Source organism: Chelmon rostratus, chromosome 18 (assembly GCF_017976325.1).
Source record: "Chelmon rostratus isolate fCheRos1 chromosome 18, fCheRos1.pri, whole genome shotgun sequence".
NCBI classification, from domain to species: Eukaryota; Metazoa; Chordata; class Actinopteri; order Chaetodontiformes; family Chaetodontidae; genus Chelmon; species Chelmon rostratus.
This window is the reverse complement of record NC_055675.1, coordinates 22,437,986-22,460,120: the sequence shown is the minus strand read 5'-3', so window position 1 is coordinate 22,460,120 and position 22,135 is coordinate 22,437,986. Positions and strand designations below refer to the sequence as shown.

Below are 22,135 nucleotides of genomic sequence, written 5' to 3'. Positions count from 1 at the left end.
ATTCTGTCAGAGCGGGCAGAGGGGGGGGCAGGCTGCTCTATCTACAACCAGCCAAAGGGCAAAGACAGCGACCACCTAAACTTGGTCTCCGTCTGTCTCCCCAGCCTCACCCACCGGGACGGAAGTCAGCTCTCTGGACCACCTCGCAATAACCTGGACCCATTAAAAGTTTCTGACTTCTGGAACAAGAAGGGAAAATGCAGATTTAAGTAATGAGAGTGGAAGAGGAGGTGTAGCGTTACCAGCGGTGGCCGAAGGGTTTGGGTTTTCCACAGATCCTCAGCACCAGACGTTCACATGACGTTGCTTGATTGGAATTAAACACTGGGATTAAATCGCGCAGAGGAGTTGAGGATCTACTATAAATATTTGCTTTCATGGCAACATAATCTGCACAAGGGATTTATTGTTGGAACAGGGCTTTTATTTTGAAACTATGACTGAAGCGGCTGAAGGTAAAGTATCATCACATTAAGTAAGTCAGATTCAACATAATGTCATGATGTATACATGAAGCTCCTGCAGGGCTTTGCATGTTTTGTTTTGCACACAGTCCCTCTGATGGCGTGCTGTCTGTGGGGGGATTTCATGAGTGGAAGTATCTAAAAATATGGCACTATCACGTATCGGCTATTTGTAATGCAGCTTTAAGAGCCCTGTGACATATGCAGCGCTGTACAGGATCAGTCAGCATCAACGCTGCGCCTCCAGTTGGATGAAATCACACCAGCTGATGCTGTTTCTGTAGGAACTTTGCTTGTGGATGGATACTGAAATGAGACAAATGAGGGTCTGAAAGCAGGAAGCAGCTGCTGTTGCTATTAAAGCGTGTTATCTGGACATCTCATGAAGAGCAGTACATTAACACACACACACACACACACACACACACACCTCCGACAATCTGCGAGCCAACACCTGCGTTAATTAATTCAGTTAGTTAATTAAGTTCCACTTATTAGCTCTTCTGGGGATTTCAAACACATCTCAGGGTCTTTATCAGTGGATGGAGCTGGGGATGAAAACTGAGAGCACTATGACAACTGAACAAACTCCAGCTGTTGATGAGGACAGTGACATTTGGTCGAAAGCTCTGGAAAATGTGAGTGGAGAGATTTAGATTTTTGTCAAGGTTGAAGCAGCTATAACTCTGATTCCAACAAATATAATTGGACTCTGTGTAAAACATAAATAAGACAGATAACTTGTTAATCCTTTCTGACATCCACTCACCTGAAAACGGCACAAAGTCAATATATTTATTCTGAGTTGGGACAGGAGCAACAAAAGACTGGGAAAGATGTGGAACGCTCCAGAAACACCTGTTTGGATCATTCCACAGGTGAACAGGTTGATTGGTAACAGGTGATAGCATCATGATTGAAAGGCTCAGTGGTTCACAGCGAGGATGGAGCGAGGGTCAACACTTTGTCAACACGTGATTGGATAAAGAGATTAACACCTGGACTCAGGAACACTTCAGGAAACTGCTGTCAGGAAACACAGTTTGTTTGGAAATGACTGATTCTGGTTTTATTGATGTTTCCAGACTTTAACAGAACTATTGGTTTATTGTTATTTCCACACATTAAAAAATGATTTTCTTGTGGTGCCCACGTTTATTCTTTATGAAAGCTTTTCTAAAATAACGTAATTATCTCATTATCTGAGGATATCCAATTATTGTCCCATGATTACCTCTTAATTATCTCCTTATTACAAGAAATCAGATGGTCGTGATGGGCCTGCTTACTCTTTACTGTCCTCTTGATGTTTTCCTGAACGATGTTTCCTCCACTTCACATCACTGAGAACTGACTCGGACAGAGTCACTGCACTTTTTATTTATGGTGATGTTTGATCCATTTGCTAATACTCATTATTGGATCTTGAACTGTCTAAGTGGACAGTCTGCAGTGTCACACTAACATTACAGTGACGCACAAACAGCTGCTTCCTAACCTGATTAATAGCACCACCACGCTCATCCAGGCAGATCGTAAAGGTCTCGGCTGCACTTCGTTCAGCTCTGCGCGCTCATTAAGGAAATGTTATGACTGCTCTTCCCTGTATTCCGACTGAATAAGCAACCAGTAGCTCCTAATGACCTGCCCTGAGCTGGGCTGTCATGGATACCCAGTGAGTGTATCAACAGAAACGCCATCCACAGTGTGGAGGCAGATCAGCCATAAAAGGAGGAATCGTGCACGGTTGGCTGGGCAAACCATTTAGAGTTAGGTTTAAAAAGTGGTGGTCAGCAGAGGCATCAAAGGGACGAGATAATGTTCATGCCCAGTAATGTCTGAATGGTGCTCATTGGATATGTTGCATGTAATTTGAAGAGTTTTGTTTAAATTTTGGCCCGATGGCACCTGAGGAAAGATCAAAGGGGCAGAGTGGATTGTGCCATTTTGATGGCCATGGAGCAAACTTAGATGGACGACTAACAGACCAATCGGTCAGTTGGCGTTCTTATGCGAAACCTGAAATTCTGGACTTACGGCTGATGGCTGGTTTTTATGAACCTGAGTGTAGAAATTAAGCAGGTTTCATAAAAAGAAACGTGAACAGTAACTTCACAGGTTAAAGGAATAAATACTATCTGTTTCCAGGATGGCATGTGGTCCACAAAGGCCTGGAAGAGGAAGCAGAACTGTCTTTAATCACTATTAAAATGTCCTGTGTCAGCCATCACCCTCCATTTACTCCAGTGAATATATAACTGATTGACAGACTGTGATCGTTCTGGGCAGAGTCATGGGTATGAAGACTGTGGTGGAACCAGGTCCAATCAGCTTGAATCACAGACTGTGACCTGAACTCCAGCCTGTCTGTTAGTGAGTGCAGGTACATCAAGGTGTACAGTGGTAATGGCCTAATTAGCTCTGGCTAGCCGGCATGACAGCTGTTAGTCAAAGAAGCATGACATGGCTTGTAGGTCAAATTAGATTGTGTCTGTCATTAATACAGACCACCAACTTCAAAACTGAATTGTTTAAAGTTTCTTTGAATAACTCTTAAAAACATTTAAATTAGCAGTGAGTGTTATTCAGTTGCTCATCTTCCCTTCTAAATGCATGTTATGGGATCTACTGACGTCTTGTGTCTCAGGTTGATGGTGATTCTAAATGTTTAGGGCTGACCAAATCGTCCTCTGGGGAGCGCTGCAGTGTGGTCAGTAGATGTCAGACACTTACAGCAGAGAGGCCATCCGTTCATTCACTATGGGCAGAAGTTTGAGTTTTCTCAAGCCACCGCAAGGTTTCGTTAACGAGCTGAGCTGTAATGAGGTTATACAGAGGTGTGTGTATGTGTGTGTGTGTGTGTGTGTGTGTTGAGAATGCTGCTAAGCTGTTTGAGTCAGCAGTAACGGAGTAACCTACAGGAGCTGCCAGCAGTGAGCTGAGGAGAGTCGACAGGTGGCCTGAACGCTCCCAAAACACCCACAGCGACTCCAGCAAACACACAGTCACTGATTCCACATGATTAGCTCATCTGTTATCGTGTGTCTTTACAAAAAATACAGCAAAAAATAAAATGCACCATTGAAAATGAGCCAGACAAAGTTAGCAACTGGCTTATAAAGAAAGTGGAGCATGTAGCAGCTAAGCTAAAGAGCAGTTTTTTCTCTGGAGTTGGTGGAGACCAAAACAGAGCTACAATGTGTGAATATTGGACTTACATGTGGTGGACAGCAGCATAAACAAACGCTAATGTTGCTTCGTGTCTGAAGGCTATGCAGCTTAAGTATGCTTCAGCTAACGTGCTAGCATAGCTTTTAGCCACAGTTTGTGCCTCTCCTGTTGCTATAAGTCTGGCATTCGAGTCACGGAGATAACCATCAGTTCCTCTAACTTATAATTAACAGGTGATGCCTGAAAAACTGCATAGGCCTGCTTTAGAAAACAAATCTAAATATTAAAGAAATAAATTGAAGCTTTACAAGTTATATTTACAGTCAGTGAACAGAAAAACATCATCTCTTCTATTACGCACCAGTGGACCAACGTTTGGCTGTAATTAACAGCTGATCAATCAATAATGAATGTTTTGAACTCTGATTGCCTGACCGACCCTCTGCTTTGTTTCTTCTCTCTGTCGGCTGGTAGTTAACAGCTGTTGATCAGTTCTACCTGCAGGTTTATTCAGTCACTTTGTAAATTAATTGCAGACGTGCAATCTGAATAGAAAGAAGGGAGATTTATATTTCTGGCCAGAAAAGAACAACAAGGTCACTTAATCATTTCTAAAACACAGGAAATACAAGCTGTCAGGCATTCTTGTGTCCTCACAGTTAATTGGACAGAAAATGGGTAAAGATGAGCTTCCTCGTTTAGTTCTTGTGATCATTTGAGTCCTGGTTGAACCATTTTTATTAAAAAAACAAACATCAAATGAGCTTTCGGGTAATTTTGGAGGTTGTGCTGTTGAATTATTTTTCATCAGAGGTCTTCATATTCAGTCTATAAATGTGGCGGATGTGATATCACCACACAATCGGACAGCACAGTGAAACACAGCATGGATCTGAATGAACACCTCTCTTAAACAGTGTCAACAAACAACCTCATAACCTGGATTCACTGCAGGCTTTTGGACCAGTTTGCATTAGTTTTGGCTGGATGTACCGAGTGGCAACTTCCAACCGTGATCTTTCCAGACAGCTACTCCATCTGCTGCTGCTCATATTGATAATGCTGTTAATAATGTTAATATTAAAGCTAATGGAATAATAGTGGCATGTTGATTTGGTGTGTTGATCATGTAGATTCACAGATTTCACACAAAAACTTTTCTACAGAAGGCTGTATTTCATGCTGTGTACCTGACCAGCGTTTGTTTGCTCCTCAGCGAGGTCGTCAACCACCACCATCATGGTCATCGACAGTAAGAACGTAGACGCCGGCTTACCGTCTGCTCGAGGCCCCAAGAAAACTTTCACAGATGACCTCTACTCCACCTTCAGCTCCCCCCTGGCCTGGATCTTGGTTCTGGCTCTCATCATTACATGGTCTTGTGTTTTTGTCATCATGTTTGATCTGACGGACTACAAGACCATTTCAGGTAAGGAGAGCGGTTTGCTGCTGTGCCCATTGTCACCTCTGAGCGTGAGATACAGGCGTGTATTCACTCCTACGCACCGAAGAGGAGCTACAGAAGAATGCTTTTGCTTCTTTCTGACTCCAAATTTGGAGCTTTGTATGTAAATGAATAAACTCCTGCATGGAGTTCATAATTAAACATTCTCATACTGGGTACAGGCAGCTTTGACTCAGCCAGCCGAGTCAGGCAGATTGGTGTTGGCACACGAGGTGCAGCTCCGGCACCAGAGGCCCACATGTGGTCTGGCTCTGGCTCATTTGGAGCCTGGTGAGCTCAGCTGATGGCTAGAAGTTGGGAATGAGATTCATTTAATTAACACATCATCATCATGGAAGCAGAAAGCCTCGCTTCTTGTTGACAGACAGTCGGCTGTCAGCATGAACAGGTTCATAATGGTGCGTTTATGGTACATGGGACATCTCTGCAGTGACCAGACTTCATGACTCACAGTCAACAGTAATGCTCCAGCATCAAACTCAGTTGAACAGATATTGTAGGTGTCAGACATCAGATTTCACTCCTGTTCATTTTGTTATTTATTAGGTATCATAAATGTTGTATTTTGTATATTTCTTTCTCTTCATTTTAGTATATTTCATCTTACTGCATCATTTGTAGAGTACATGAACTGCTCATAAAGTGCACTAACTACTTACTGTTCATATGTTTCTCTGTAACAGCGACATAATGAAGTTACAAGCATTGGCTCCATTTCTCCTCACGAGCAAAAAATACCTAAAAAAACGTCATTAATCAGAGACCAGCGACCGGTGGAGGACCCTGATGTCATGAAAGACATTCTTATTGTTCTTTGTCCAAATTAATCACATTTTTTAAGGGGCTAATGGTGCACGAAAACTCACACAACTGTGTGTTTTATGGGTGTGGCAAACTAGCTCAACAGCGCCCCCTGCAAAATTTCAATGAAGTAGTCCTTGACGACCATGTACGAAATTTGACGGGCACACCTAGCATCCTAAAAACCAAGTAGGTGTGGCAACTTTTCTCTAGCTCCACATAGCGAACACAGGAAGTGACAATGAACAGTGTCCAAAACACATGACGATTCAGAGCCGTGGGAACCGGTAGGCGTCCAGTAGCGAGGTCGCACCCTGGGGGTGTGAGGGCCTGTTCAACACTGCTTGCAGCTTTAATTTCTAATGTTTTCCACTCTACTCAACCACCCTAACATGGACACCTTCCTGAACTGCTGTGTCATTTCCTGACTTATTATTTAATGCAAAGTCGTGTGAGAAACCGGAATAACCGAGCAAAACTGTAGCCTAGCAGTGCATGCATTAGCCTAGATTACAATATTTCCAATTAAATATTGTTCATATTCACATTTCCTGAAACAAAGGACAAAAGAACATGAGAACAAATCAATGTTGATACCAGTAGGAGAATCCACTTCCACTTATTGATCAGAATTCATTCTAACCGTGTCGCAGGCAGTCGTCTGCATGTTGCCTCTTCATCATCATCCTCACCATCCCATCACAGCGGGAACACAGACGTTCTTTGTTTCGCAGCACCCCCCCTCCTCTCCCTCCCTCCTCCTCTCTCTGCTTCACAGCGTTGCTAAATGTCTTTGCTTATTGCCACTGTGTCTCTCGTCCAACCAGGTCGTCCACCTCCTCTCGTCAGGAAGGTTTTAAAGGACTCAGGCCGTAGAGGCAAGACAACCTGTCTGCTACTAACTCCTCAGACCACGGGCTGATAAAAACTACTAATTACCTTACATTGATCGCTAATATTAGAGATCAATGTGGGAAAGGCTTTCACAGCCAAGTCTGTAGATCTGCAGAATACAGAAGCAGCTGCTTTACTTCTGATGGATTTTATTCACATTTACAGTAACACGATGTGATGGGTAGTTTGTAGATGAAGTTGTGGAGTTGATATTTCTGATGTGCATCATTTCTTTAATATTATCATGTATTTTGATTCCAATCTGTGAGAAAAATAAGACACTTGAATATTTTTAAATGACTTTAGGTGAGCTTGATTTGCCAACGTGGTCCTGGAAGATATCCTGAAATATAAAAGAAATCAATCTCATCTGAAATCTCTGGCTGGAAAATGCATTTTACTGCAAATCTTTTTTTTTTTTTTGTATTATTCTGTGTTTCTTTTGCCTGTTTGCTTTTTGCGCACATCTGGTTGCATTCAGGGCTCGGAAAACAAAAGTTTTCTCTGTGGGTTTAGGGTAATTCATGAAAAATGCTTTGAATACATGTGTGCGCCACATCATTTCTAAATAAGGAAGAAAAAAAAAACAATATTGAGTTTTCTGACTTTCCATCTGTTTGACTGCCCTGATTCCAAATGAACACTGATCCTCCTTCATCAGACTGTCTTGGAAACAAGTTTATATTCGAGTGCCGTCTGCTTTAATCTGAAGAATTGTTTACTGTGTTCACTATGACATAATAAACCTTAAATCTGAAGAGAAAAGTCAATATATGTGTTCGATAATATGTTTAAAAGCAGATTACAGCCCTCGAATAATAACTTGATGAAAGAGGGTCACTGTGGTTTTTTAAATGCTTTTTGCACAAGATGTTATGTATGAGGCTTTTTGCAGTGGTTAAACTGGAAGGTGGGTGATCCTTCCTCCTCATACAGTCTTGATCAGTTCCTGAAATCCACATTTCAGCTGTTTGAGTCCAGTTCCTGCAGCCCCACCTCAGTTTAACCCTTTGCTCTGGAGTTTTTGGACATTTCCTCATTGCAATGAATGAGAGCTTTGTTTGCATTGAGGAAATGTATGAGTAAGAGTTCAGAAGCTCTTACTGGACCCGGACACGTTCGGTCCGGCTCACTGAGCAGCTTCAGTCAATCAGCTGGTGTGTTCATGTCCCTGCTCCACCAGGAGGCCTCAGCAAGATCGGCTCAGACCCCATGAAGGCGGTGAACGACGCCGTGGAGGAATCAACCAACGTGGTCAGCGCGCTCTTAAAATTTGCTGCCAACCTGATTGCTCCTGAAGAAGATGAAGGTAATACACACTGCAGAGAAAGCAAAGCCAATCAATCAATCGATCAATGGAGAAAATAATCAGCAGATTCATGCAGAGTGAAATTACGACGTTTCACTGCACTCAGTACTGTTATTGTAATACTTGAAGCACATTTTCCTCATTAAACTGCTGGTTTATCAAATGAAATCATGACTCATTCTCTCTCCTCTTCTTCAGGAAATCTCTACGCAGTGAGAAAAAAAGGTTTGTATTGATTACACGTTTCCTGTTGCGGACGAACAGATCGGTCGCTGCTGTGAATGTTTTCTTTCTGCTGCTGCTCACCTGCGCAGCTCTTTGTGTAATTTGTGTTTTTGGAGTGAATGACCCACATTCTCCTCAAGGTGAATTCATTTAATGGAAAACAGAAATTTACTTGCTGGCCACAGTTCACGTATTTTCACCTCCAGTGTACCCGTGTGGGATGTTTGTGCTTTGATTAAAAACCAATTAAAATAGCACACAAATGCCTCAGCCACGGCAGGAATCCTCCACCTTCAGCGCAGTTCAGTGACTGTTCTGTTTCGTTAAAATCTCCCAGAAATACATAAAATGTGTCTGAGGAAGACAAACATGGATCTAGTTTACGACCTTGTGAGAGGCTTGATTGTTACTATGGTGATCGTTTCAAGCTGACTTGATCTATGAACGGTCTCAAAGATTCGAGATGGTTGGAGGAGGAGGAGGAGGAGGAGGAAGTGGAGGTGAAGATTAAGAAAGCGAAAGGTATTTTCCGATTTTTATATGAACGTGTAGATTAACTCCACAGTAAATCACTAGCAGCGATAGTCAGAGGTATGTTTTGTTTCTTAATCTGCTGCCCTGACATCTGCTCTCATAAGAACTTCATCACTAGCATCCAATAATAAATGCTTCTGCTACTAAACCTGACAAAGCACCCAAACAGTGACGTGTTTGATCCAGTTAAATCTGCACGTTTGTTTGCTCACGTTGCTGATTTTGATTCCTCTTTCTGTGTTTTAGGAGAATTTCTGCCGTCCCGGAGCAAAGGTTTGTACTGCTTGTTTGTCTAATTTTATAGCTATTTAGCAAGCTAAGTGTTAGCACCCTCTTACACTTCAGTATTGAGACCTTAATTACTGCACCCTTCCACTTATAGCTGCACTAATTAACACTTTTATAATTGATGGAATGACAAACCTGCATCACTCCTCTCATCACCTGATTCTTATGTCCAGGTGTCTCTAAGGTTTCTCTGTATCTGCTGGATGTGGAAAGAAATCATGTCTCTATAATAATATGATGATTGCCATTATTGTGTTTAAAGCTTGTTGCACTGCCCCCAAGTGGCCAAAAAAATAAGTTCAAGCTGCTTTAAGTTAGCTTTACCCATTAATGTTTTGTAACTACACTGTAAGATGAGCTGTGCATTAGATATTTTAAGGAGTAATTACACTGCAGATGCAGATTTACATTGTATTACTTCAGTAGTCATTATTTAATTGCTTACAGTGTTATAAATACTAATGTTTAATAAACTGGATGAGTTGCTCCTTTCTACCATCATTGTCCAGGGACAGTGTGAGTGTTAAAGTATCTGTGAGGCTTATAAGAACCCAGAGAAAGTGAAGTCGGTGTGTTTTACTGATATGAATGTTACACATCAAGAGTTCAGGCTCACAGCATCCATTCCTGCTGTTAGATGTATGAATCAGTGCAGTCCTTTAAATATACGACTTAGATGTCTCATCAGGTCTGAACAGACAGGCTTCACACTGCTGTACGTAACTTAGATATCAAAAAAATTAACAAAAGCAAAACCACTTTTACTAGTACTTAAAGTACATTTACTCAGGTGCTGCACCTAAGTACAAATATGAGGTATTTGTACTTGAGTGTTTCCTTGAAATGTCACGTTCTGATGAAATGTTGGACTTTATACTTCACTGAATGAACTGAACAACTTTAGTTACTTTACAAACTCATACTTCTGCACACAAACCAAATGAAGCTTCTTAAATATGATGTTTTGTTGTAGATTAAACTATAAAAAGATATAAAAAAGAGTACAGCTGAGACTTTTTGTCCATTAATTAATCAGTCCATTGACTGAAAATGATCATCATTAAAACATTTGATGTTTTTGAGCTTTGGACTGTTGGCTGGACTAAACAAACACTGTGAAGGCGTCACTTTGGCCTCATCGTCGCCACATTTCTCACTATTTTCACAATGTTTCCAAACCAAACGATCGATCGAATCTGTCTGAACATTATTTACGACCAATCAAATCTCCAGAATTCCTCCGTGATAGCAGCTGAGGTGAAGGAGCTGATCAGAGATCTGTGACAGTGTTTGATTAGAAACGTCATCACAGTAACACCAACATGTTTCTTATAGTTATAAGTATGCAAGCAGAGACCAAACCACCAGCAGTCGAAGTCCTCGAGGAGGAGGAAGACGAGGGAGACAAAGAAGAGGCTGCTGGGGAGGAGGAGGAGGAGGAGGAGGAGTATGCAGAAGAGGAGGAAGAACTAGAGGATGGAGAAGAGGAGGAGTATTATGAGGAGGAAGAGGACTATTATGAGGAGGATGAGGAGTATTATGACCAGGAGGAAGAGTATGAGGAGGACGACGAGGAGGAGGAGGAAGAGGAGGGGGAAGAAGAGGAGGAGGAGGAGGAGGAGGGAGAGGAAGAAGGGCCAAGAGAGGAAGAAGAGGAAGAATTTGAAGCAGCTGCTCATGCAGAGGAGGATGAGGTGAAGGAAGAGGAGGAGGAGGAGGAGTTAGCTGCTGAGGTGGAGCAAGATGAGGATGAGGAAGACCAGGAAGATGAGGAGGAACCTGAAGCAGCTGCAGCCGAGATTGATGAAGATGAAGATGAAATGAAAGAGGAAGCAGCCGAAGAGGAGGCTGACAAAGATGAGGATGAGGAGGAGGAGGAGGAAGAGGAAGAGAAGGCAGACGCTGCTGATGGAGATGATGATGAAATTTCTCCTGAACCCTCCTCTGAGGATGAAGAGTCTCCTGAGTCTGACGAACCTGTTGATGTCAAAGACAGTGACGAAGAAGTCCCTCTGCCTGATGAAGATGACGAAAAAGATGAAGAAGATGAAGAAGAACACGATGAAGATGAGACCAGTGATGATGCATTCATTGATACCTCAGACGTCAGTGAATCTGCCCCTCTTTCTACTGATGAGGAAGATGATGAAGATGACAGACTGGCTGAGGGTGTCGTAACATCTGATAGCGATGACATCATTGCAGCTGACACTGATGATGACCTGGAGCTTGATCTTCCTCCTATTCCTGCTGCCAGTGAGGATGATGAAGATGATGAAGTCGAGGATCACAAGCTTGCTGAAGAGGAAGATCTTCCTCCTCTGCCTGATGTTGAAGGGGATGATGATGACGAACACCTGGAAGACGATGTCAAAGCTGCTGATGAGGATGACGATCTGGACCAATCAGACGAGGACATCTCCGTTGCCTCCTCTGAGCACTTTGCAGACGATGAAGATGATGAGGAAGACAGTGACCTCAGAGATGAGGACCTCGGCTTAGACTTGGACAAAGACGTCCACGTTGACCTCGACGATGATGAAGACGAGGGCGATCTCGACAAACGTGATGATGTCATTGAAGAGGATATCCATGATGATGATGATAAAGAGGAGGAGGAGGAGGAGGAGGAAGATGATGTTCCTCCCTTTGAGAGCACAGACAGCGGAGTCTTAGGAGATGAGGATGATGACGACGACGTCGCTCTGAAAACAGATGAAGAATCTGTCGGGGAGACTGTGTTCAGTGACGACGTCTCCTATGACACGACTGATGAAGATGATAAAGCTGAAGAAGATATTGACACAAGCTCGTTTGAGTTCTCCTTCGATCGAGAAGATGAAAAAGAGATCACAGAAAAATTTGTCTACACGGAAAAAGATGAAGAACTCGCATCAGAGGCCTCAGCTGGCGAGGATGAGGAAGACGATGAGGAAGATGAGCAAGATGATGATGATGATGATGATGTCGTCCTGTTAGCAGGTAGAGTCCAGATTTATTGATTCCTTTCAGTGTTTTACAGTCTTCCATTGCTACAGGAGGTGCTTCTTTCTGATTGGCTGGCAGGCGTCCATTCAAACTATCTTTATGTAAAACAAACAAAGACAAAGTCAGCAGTTAAATTCTCCTTCTAAAGAAATATTGATAATATATCAAAGTAATAATACACTTTAGAAAAGGAGAGAAGGAGAGTTAGTGTGAATGAGCACATATTTGAGATTCAGATAGAAATAAAAAGAAAAACTATGAAAAATATTTTTTTTACTGACAAAAATAAAAAATTAACTCACAGCAACAACAAAGATAAAACTAGAAAGAGTAATAATTAATATATTAAATAAAATAAAGCATTTAAAATAACATTTTTTATCTAATCTAATCTAATGACATATAATATATATAGTAGTATAATATAGTCATTGTGGTATTAGTACTTTTACTTAAGTAAAGGATCTGAATATTCAGTGCTCCATCGTTGATGCTGTGTTTGCAGCCACCACTGCAGCAGCGTTCACGGTCCAGGGGGAGGCAGTAAAGACTGAGGGAGACACCGAGGAGGAGGAGGAGGAGGACGTCGAACAGGCCGCTGATGAAGACGACTCTGAGGAGGATGAAAGTGAAGAAACTGGTGACTATCGCTCATCCATTAATCCTCCTTTAACACCCAGTTCAACAGTTTGAGCTTATCAGAGCTCGTTTAACACGTCATTAAGCTGCTTCTCTGAGCCAGTGCCATCAGTTCAGCTCGAGTAAACTGTGACATTTAGTGTTTTTAAAGGAATAATGAAGCCAGTAATAATCATCATAATTCATAACTTCCTCATGCAAAAGCTGCAAAACTGTTAAATGATATCTGTTAAAAGTGAATCCAGCACCGTGCATGTGAGGTCACTTTCCTGCACGTCCGTCTGCAGCTGCAGTTTAACTTATAAAAAGTGATGTTGTTGAGCTCATTCTGCCAGTTCACAGCTTAGCAGACGAAATATCCACAGTCCTTCTGCAAATAAATAGACTAAAAGGTAAAACTGAAAGGGTCAGTCATAATTTCCTTATTTTATTTCTTTTTTAGGCTAAATTAGGTGCTGTTTCATCACACTGTCCTTATTTCTCCTCTACATGTGTATTACATTCCTGTGATAAAAGATCAAAACATCTGCAGCCTTTTCTCTGTTGCAACTTCTGAAAGTGGCATGGACATGATACGACAGCAGGATGATCAATGCGAGCGAGGATGTTCAGATCTGCAACAGGCTGCAACCCTGAAACCAAAAGAAAAGCACAGCTCTACCTGTGGGCTGGTTACCGCTGACTCTGCAGGGTTTTATCCAACATTAATGATGCTGCAGCTGCTTCCTCTGGTTTTCAGCTTCGACCCTCCGCATGTTAGTTGCTGCTTGTGATTCTGCTTCATTCGGTTTCAGCAAAGAGAGAAAGCTCTGGATTTACAGGAGAAAAGCTGCCAGGCAGCGTAAAAACCACTGAGATCTGTGCTGTACAGATAACACAAGGCCCCACACGGTGTGCTGTTCTGTTATTTTATTGCTGTGGCCAGTTATAACCAGCAGCTCCTCCAAACTGAGACACATCAGAAGCAGATTTATCCTTCAGATTTTCATCCTTGAACCACAACAGAGTAATATAATCACAGAATGCATCTCAAACAGACTATCAGAGTAAAAATATTAATATTACCATACCCCACTGTGGCCAGCAGGGGGCTTGTTTTGTGGTAGTGTGCTGTCGTTTTAGAAAGTTTTGAAAAGTTAAGTTTGCTGAGGGACTGCAGTGGAATCATGGATGGCTGTAACATTTCAAACTACTCCTTAAACTGTTTCTTACTGAAGACTGAATGGACAGCTGACCATTCATGGCTCCATTCATGGCTCTTTAACGGAGATACCTGAGAATAGTTTGGGAGAAACAAAGTATTCCAAGAGCATGGCGCAGGGCAGGAGGTGTCTTCATCCCTAAGGAGAAGGAGTCATCGGACCTTAGCCAGTTTCGGATGATTTCTCTCCTAAATGTTGAGGGAAAGATTTTCTTTAGTATCGTAGCACAGAGGCTGGCTAAATACTTAGAAAGGAATGGTATGATAGATACGACAGTGCAAAAAGCAGGGATACCAGGATTTGCGGGATGCTTAGAGCATACTAGCATGATTTGGCATCAGATTCAGACAGCTAAGAGGGAGAAAAGAGACTTGAATGTTGTATTTTTAGATCTGGCTAATGCGTTTGGGTCAGTGCCACATAACCTTATTTGGAGTTCCTTTGACTACTTTAAAGTGCCGGAGATAGTTGTTAACTTGGTGAAAGCATATTTCCAAGACATCAGACTGTGTGCAAGTATCGCAGAGCTCACAACAGGCTGGCAAAGATTGGAGGTTGGTATTATGGCAGGATGTACAGTGTCCCCGCTAGCTTTCACAATGGCTATGGAGGTAATTATTAGGGCTTCCAGGTGGGTCGTAGGTGGGGAGAGACGGCAGAATGGAATGCGTCTTCCACCAATTAGGGCTTATATGGATGATATGACACTGCTAACTTCAACAGTGCCATGTACAAGGAGGTTGTTAGATAAAGTCAATCAGAATCTCAAGTGGGCTAGTATGAAGATTAAGCCTAGTAAGTCAAGGAGTATTTCAATATACAGAGGGAAAGTAAGTGATAGAAAGTTTGCTATAGATGGTGAGGAAATCCCAACAATTAGGGAGAAATCAGTTAAGAGTCTAGGACGGTGGTACAATGTGGACCTGAATGATGTTGAACAGGTTGTGCAATTTAGAAAGGATGTTGCAGAAGGGCTGGAGAGAATAGATAAATCAGGGCTCTCAGGAAAACTGAGGTTGTGGTGCTTGCAGTTTGGCTTGTATCCTAGGTTAATGTGGCCAATGTCAGTATATGAAGTCCCATTATCTGTAGCAGAGAGAATGGAAAGGCTAGTTAGCTCTTATATTAGAAAATGGTTGGGTGCTCCCAGGTGCTTAAGCAATGTAGCTTTGTATGGGAAAGGAATGCTTCAGCTGCCAGTATCCAGTCTAACAGAGGAGTTTAAATGCACTAAGGTTAGGACAGAACTTTTACTATCTGGGAGTAAGGACATGTTAGTTAGCAATGTGGTTCCGAATCCTTCTGGGGGGAGGAAATGGAACCCAAGGGCAGCAGTGCAGGAGGCAGAGGCAGCTCTTAGGCATGCAGAAATAGTAGGAAATGTTCAATTTGGCCGGGGAGGCTTGGGGCTTGGCCCAGGCAAACCAGTGTGGAATAAAGCAGGTCTAAAGGAGAAAAGAAAGCTTGTAGTGGAACAGATGCGTAGGCAGGAGGAGTTGTTAAGAGGGGCAAAAGCAGTTGGTCAAGCCAAACAGGGACAATGGTTGAATTGGGAAGGTGTTGAGAAGAGGAAACTTAGTTGGAGGGACCTGTGGAATATGGAGGAAGGCCGTATTAAATTTCTGATAGGGGCGACATACGATGTGTTGCCAACCCCGCAGAACCTAAGTCTCTGGGTACAGGGCGATCAATCGTGCCCAATCTGCTCAGGTACAGCAAGTTTAAAGCACATTTTGTCAGGTTGTAGAATTAGCTTATCACAAGGCCGGTATACATGGCGGCATAATCAGGTGCTGAGAAGCTTAGCCGCAGGCATTGAGGAGAGAAGGAAGCAGGTGAATTCTGGAAGTTCTAGAAAGGAGAGGTTAGATGTGCAGTTTGTTCGAGAGGGGGAGAAAAATAGAGCTGCTAAGTCAGGGAGAAAGCAGGTAGGTGGCTGCCTGGTAGGGGCTGATGATTGGCAAATGCAGGTCGACTTGGGAGGAAAGCTAGTTGTGCCCCAGGAAATTGTTTATAGTAATCTGAGGCCAGACATTGTCTTATGGTCCATGAGTAAAAAGACTGTGTATTTTATTGAGTTAACAGTCCCTTGGGAAAATTCAGTGGAGGCAGCTTATGAAAGGAAGAAGACTAAGTATGCAGATTTAAAGACAGAATCTGAGCAGAGGGGATGGAAGACCAGGGTCTGTCCGGTTGAAGTGGGGTGTAGAGGTTTTGTTGCAGGGTCAGCTGTTTCACTGTTGAGGGAGCTGGGAGTGCATGGGCAAAATTTAAGAAAGACAGTGAGGGAGATGTCAGATGAGGCTGCTAGGTCTAGTCAGTGGATATGGATCAGGAGAAATAATAGTAGTTGGGGAGTGAAATAGGGACAGTGGGGGGGGGGGGGGGGGGGGGGGCAGGCAGAGGACATGCATGCCTATCCCGGCAAGAAAAGAGGTTAAAGTCTGAACAAGACACCTCTCCTCTGCTCTGCTTTCCCCGCCCCATCTTCTCGCTCTGCCAATAGGAAGAGAACCAGGAAGTTTAGATAAGGTGGGGGTGTGGCCAGCTAGAGTCTCTCTTTGGGACCATGCGGCCTGTTCAGGTGAGTTTGCGTGGTAAGACACAGAGTTGGCTTGTTTTTTGATCTTTTTGGTTGTTTTCCTGTTTTGTTTGCTTCTTGAAGGAAATGTTAGGGTTTGTTTTCCTGCTCTGTTTGCTTTTTGAAGGAAATGGTAGGGTTTGCTGCTTCTTGAAGGAAATGTTAGAAGAGGCTGTTAAATCTAGTCTGTGGTTTAGGCCTCCACCTTCAGCACCTTCTAAATTTTCCACCCCCTACCCGAACAAGGGTCTGTATCCAATCCCTACTTTCATCTTTTGACTCTACCTCTTTATTTTCTATCCCCTACCCGAACCAGGGTTTGTATTCCCACCCCGCTTTTTCTTGGTGCAGTTGGTGAGAGGCAGGGGTAGATGATGGTAGTGTGGCAATCGGCAGTTACATGTGGCATCTAGGCCTGTGGTAGCATTGTAGCAGCTAACAATAGCTAAAGCGGTGAGAGTATGATAGTATCTTAGCAGTTAGCATTGGTAGCTAGCAATTAACATTAACAGTATAGGTGAATCTAGCTTTATTGTCTTCTTCTGTTCCTCTTAGCAGGTAGCGGTTAGCACGTAACATTAGCTAAATGGTAGCATCGGAACTGTATTGTCTTCTTCTGTTCTTCCTAGTGGTTAGCAGTAGCTTTAGCAATAGTTAAATGGTAGCATCGGTACTGGCCACTACCTGGAGCATCTCTGGGTCAGTTGAACGTGGCGGTGCTGTTTGGATTGTGTAGGAGCAGTGTGAACTGGCACTAGGGGGGGTGACTCTGGGACGCCGGAGTTCACTGCCTAACCTCCTGGAGGTGTAGTGGGACTAAGTAGGCGAAACACTGTTGAAGGGAGGTTTCCACCTGATGACCCCCAGAGACGTGTTAGGAATCACTGCTCTTTGGCAGGTATAGAGGCAGATTAGAGCTCCAAGGTTCTTCACTGAGAATGAATCCTCTTTTTGAGCACAAGTATCTTGTGTTTAAATTAACACCAGGACGCAGCCGCCTCACAGATGAGTAGAAGTGTTTGAGCCAGTTGCTGCTTTCACCCTCAGGTACCAGTCAGCCCGCCGCTCCCGAGGAGGAGGACGAGGGAGAGGATGAAGAGCCGACAGCTGAACTGAAGAAAAGCGTGGACGAACCCGAGGATAAAAAAGAGGAGGAGTACGATGAAGACGACGGCGAGGAGAAGGCGGCAGTGGACGTGATCAAACCTGTGCCTGAGCCTGAGGAAGAAGCGGCGAAGACCGAAGCGACAGGTGAGAGAACGAGGACCGTCACAGGTGTGTGTCACTTCACCGTCACCGGAACTGAACCTTCATGCTTTGTGCCTTCAGGGTGTCCGTGTGTGAGCTCCGCAAAGACCAGAGAGGCTGCAGCCAAGACGCACGACAGAAAAGGTTGGTGGAGACCAGTACGACCAGTATGACCAGTACAACCAGTATGACCACTTAGACTGACTCAAATAAATCAGACTTCCACAAAAGAGAAGAGGATCAAAAGAAGAGTCTTTTCAAAATAATGATGATTAATATCAGTGCTGTCGATTACGGAAGTATCAATACCACGATGTAGTAATACTCCATTAACAGTAAAAGTTCTGCATCCACAACCCAACTGAAGTAAAAGTACAACAGAGTGCACTTAAAGTATCAAAACGCCTGATATTTCTTATTATATATGACAAAATTGAATGAGTGTAAGCAGCTTTTTACTGCTGCAGCTGCTTGAGGTGGAGCTCATCTTTACCTCACTGCAGGTAGTTCAGACCAGTGGTTCCCAACCAAGGGGTCGGGTCCCTCCAAAGGGTCCCAAGATAAATCTGAGGGGCCCTGAGATGATGATGATGATGTTAATGATGAGGAGGAACAGGAAAGTATTCAAATTCTAGACTTTTTTTTGGGTGAAATATTGGATTTTTTGATAAAAAAACTGTTTTTAAATAAAACCATGTGTGAAGTTTGAGGGGAAATCTCTGGTTGGTGGAACCGCAACGACTCATAGACGTGAATCATTGTGAAGGGCCCAGACCAGACTCTTCAATATCAAATCTTAATCTTAATAAGGATCTAGAGTAACTTTAGCGCTCGAGTAAATGTAGTGGAGTAGAGGGATAAAGTATATGGAAATAATGTATTTGAGTAAATGTCCTTCGTTACTTTCCATCAGTGATCAATACTGTAGTAAAAGTTATGCTTTTTTGTCAGAAATGAGGAATTTTTATAGGAAAATAAATAAAATGTGGTTTACAAATCCTTTTTGATTGGAGAGTCATTTAGGATTTTCATTTTTAAATGTTATATTCACACTTAATTAACTCCATATGCGACAGAGACAATACGATGTAGCATAAAGCAGTTTTTTATGTGATTCTGTGATCTCATGTTTGTGTTTTCAGAAGCTCCGAGGAGGGTTTCAGCTGTCAGGAGGAGAAAAGGTGCCGATAACAGATTTTTAATTAAAGGCCGTAAATGTCTTATCGTCATCAAATAAAGTTCCTTCAGTTTTCTAAGCACTCGTTCATCAGTGTTTGATTTCTTGTTTTTAAGAGCGTGAAGCTGTGAAGACGGACGAAAAGCCTAAAAGGAAAGGTAACGATCAACACTGTGATAAGCCGTTTTTCTAAAACTGTTGTTGTCGTGCTGCAATCAGTTTAATCGTGTGTGTGTGTGTGTGTGTGTGTGTGTGTGTGTGTGTGTGTGTGTGTGTTTTCATTCAGCTCTGCCCAGGATTGCAAATCTTGAGCCAAAACTCAGGAGGATCAGAAGAATTCCCACAATTCTCAGAGGTACTCAGAGTTCTCAGAGTCCCTGCAGGGTTAGCGTAGCTTAGCATCAAGTCTGGAAAACAGTTGGCCTGAAGACAAAGAAAGAGATTTATCACACAAACAAAACTGTTGTTTTTACACTTTTGTTTTTTGCACAAGGGAGGGAGCATGTGTTCATTTGTGAGTTTTAGAGGGTTTGTTAGCACCCGACAAAGCCAGGCTAACTGTTTCCCTGTGTTTCCAGTCTTTATGCTAAGCTAAGCTAAGCTATTTATCATACAGACATGAGATGATTTCTGCTTTAACAGAAAACACATTTTCCAAAATGTTGAAATATTCTTTTAAAAATAAGCCTTAACTGTAAGAAGCTTCCAAAACAAAAGCTTCAAAAAGATCATATGAATAATTCCAGCAAGCCGACTGAAAAATAAAAATGTGGCTCAGCTGTTTGACTCGAGACAAGGGTCATTAGCACTATTTCACGTTTCCACAGTCACAGCTTTCATTAACGGGATGTTTTCTCTCCTAAATTCCAATAAAAAAGCCAAGAAGCCGGAAAAGACCAAGACTTCCAAAACAAGTAAGTGAATCAGTCTCAGACGTGCTGTCCTGTATGAACCATGTGAAGACTGTCGGAGTCAGGTTTATTCATACAACCCAAAAAGGATGAAACCTGAACAGAGGAGGGGTCCCTGTCCCAGGACGGACAGACAGGAAGTAGATGTCATGCACAGAACAGACCAGCTTAGTAATATTAGGTTTTTCATCAGTCATCATCGTCATCATCATTTTTTTTCCACAGAGAAAGAGACCAAAAAACAAGAAAAGGTCCCAGAATCTGGACAAGAAGGTAGAAAACCTGCTGTTTTTATTCTGATTTTAAAAAGGTTTTTAAAGTAGCTGCATGTAAATAAAAGTGCAAGTAGTAACCTTGGAGTATAAAAATACTCTGGTACAATTACGTTACATATTCATTTGTCATATATCTGGACGAGAGTTAGTGATGCATTAATGTGTTCAGTCACTTCCATGTTGCAGCTGGTAAATGTGGATTTAATTTAAATTACTTTACTTTCTGCTGGGTAACTTTGTCTATTTTAATACATCAAAATGCACGAGTGGATTTATGTTTTGTGTGAATAATTTATTTCTGCAAAGTAACCAATAATTGTCAAATTAATGTATTAGTAGTAAAAGTGCAATATTTCCCTCTGAGCTGTAGCAGAGTAATTAACATAAAGTGACAAAGACGCTCTGCTTTGGTCTGTTTCAGTTGGGCCGTGCAGACCTGCGCCCGTCTACTGCCCGTCTCCACCCGGCTGGTACGGTAAGTAGCAAAGAATTCAGGAAGCCTTCATGCTGACGTTACCACAGAGGGAAAATCAATCAGATTTGATGACGTCCTGCTTGATCTTCCAGTTCATCACATCGTCACAGACAACCCGTACCCTCCTCCGACCATGTCAGGTATTCACTCTCAGCTGTTACAGGTGATGTAATATCAGCCGGTGACTGTTCTGTGAACGTGTTTCTGTCTCTCCCCCTGGAATATAAAAACAGCTCCTTCTGCTCCTGTTCTGACCGCCCACCCCGTCCACCCCGGAGCTCCACCACCTCAGCAGCCGCTCTATCAGCAACAGCCACCTCCAATGATGCAGCCGCTCTACGCGCAGTATCAACCGTACCAGCCGCCAGTGATGCAGCCTCAACCGGAACCGGTCCAGCCAGTTCCTGCGGCTGAGCCGGTCCAGCCAGTCCATCCGGCCCCAGCGGCTGAGCCGGTCCAGTTGGTCCAGCCGGCCCCAGCGGCTGAACCGGTCCAGCCGGTCCCAGCGGCTCAGCCGGTCCAGCCGGTCCCAGCAGCTGAGTCGGTCCAGCCGGTCCAGCCGGTCCCAGCAGCTGAACCAGTTCAGCCAGTCCAGCCAGAGGCCACAGAACCAGCAGCTCCTGCTCAGGCTGAGATCCAGAGTCCAGCTGCTGTAGCTCCAGTCCAGGGTGAGGAGAGCTAACTGGCCCTATTCTTTTATTTCTTTAACCACACATTCATGACACAGACACAGTAAACGGTCTTACAGGACGTGCAGGTTCAAAGCTTTCAGTCAATATGACCGAACTGTTCTATCACATACAGGACGCGATGTGTGAGCAATCTTGTGTCACTCAAAGAAAAATAAAATAATTTCAGCGTAAAAATGTTTGGAAACTACCTGCAAACGTTGATCAGATTTGAGCAGATTTGAGCAGGTACGGCCGCAGATGATGATGAAATAGGATTACAGGTGAATTTATGCTGCAAAAAAGCTGAAAAACGAACACCAGCATGAAGTAAAATGTTAAACTTTTCCTGGCTGTGCATCGCTGAGGTGGAACAAACCTTGTTCTGACTTTGACTCATTTTAAGCTTCTGATTTATTTTAAAATGTTTTCATTTGCATTTTGTTTTTGATATATTTCTTTTTTAATATCTTTAATGCTCAGTTTAAACCAATTTGAGTTGCCTTAATGTGTGAAATAAACTTTCCATCCAGAAGTTCAGGAAGAAAATCTCAAAGCTCGAAACTAGAAAAAGCCTCAATCATTAAACTCCTTTTCTAATTTTACCTTTTAGGTTTTATACAACCTTTAAAAACTTTTGAATCTGTTGGGATGCAAAAAGTCTAAAATGAATAAATGAAAAGTTTCATTTCAGATCAGGATTTTGCTTCAAACTCTAATAAAGTGATGTTGTCCTTTTTTCTTACAAACATAGTTGAGATAATCTTTGGAAACTTTCATTGACGTTGCAAACACATATTTTAGCCTCAGAATATTAATG

At 42.8% G+C, this 22,135-nt stretch overlaps 1 protein-coding gene across 1 annotated transcript in view; it reads left to right on the top strand.

Moving 5' to 3' along the window:
• Nucleotides 1-329: 329 nt before the first annotated feature.
• The window catches only part of LOC121622450 (probable serine/threonine-protein kinase kinX), a 32,454-nt gene continuing 10,648 nt past the window's right edge, over nucleotides 330-22,135 (top strand). Inside the window, exons 1-18 of the mRNA XM_041959406.1 lie at nucleotides 330-455; nucleotides 4,852-5,064; nucleotides 7,979-8,104; nucleotides 8,303-8,329; nucleotides 9,110-9,136; nucleotides 10,487-11,716; nucleotides 11,867-12,133; nucleotides 12,645-12,779; nucleotides 17,609-17,812; nucleotides 17,891-17,953; nucleotides 18,952-18,990; nucleotides 19,103-19,144; nucleotides 19,273-19,341; nucleotides 19,865-19,900; nucleotides 20,123-20,170; nucleotides 20,594-20,647; nucleotides 20,740-20,787; nucleotides 20,881-21,315. Of these exons, the coding sequence (XP_041815340.1) occupies nucleotides 437-455; nucleotides 4,852-5,064; nucleotides 7,979-8,104; nucleotides 8,303-8,329; nucleotides 9,110-9,136; nucleotides 10,487-11,716; nucleotides 11,867-12,133; nucleotides 12,645-12,779; nucleotides 17,609-17,812; nucleotides 17,891-17,953; nucleotides 18,952-18,990; nucleotides 19,103-19,144; nucleotides 19,273-19,341; nucleotides 19,865-19,900; nucleotides 20,123-20,170; nucleotides 20,594-20,647; nucleotides 20,740-20,787; nucleotides 20,881-21,315 (3,082 nt within the window). The 5' untranslated portion in view covers nucleotides 330-436. The remainder of the gene's footprint in view (nucleotides 456-4,851; nucleotides 5,065-7,978; nucleotides 8,105-8,302; nucleotides 8,330-9,109; nucleotides 9,137-10,486; nucleotides 11,717-11,866; nucleotides 12,134-12,644; nucleotides 12,780-17,608; nucleotides 17,813-17,890; nucleotides 17,954-18,951; nucleotides 18,991-19,102; nucleotides 19,145-19,272; nucleotides 19,342-19,864; nucleotides 19,901-20,122; nucleotides 20,171-20,593; nucleotides 20,648-20,739; nucleotides 20,788-20,880; nucleotides 21,316-22,135) is intronic.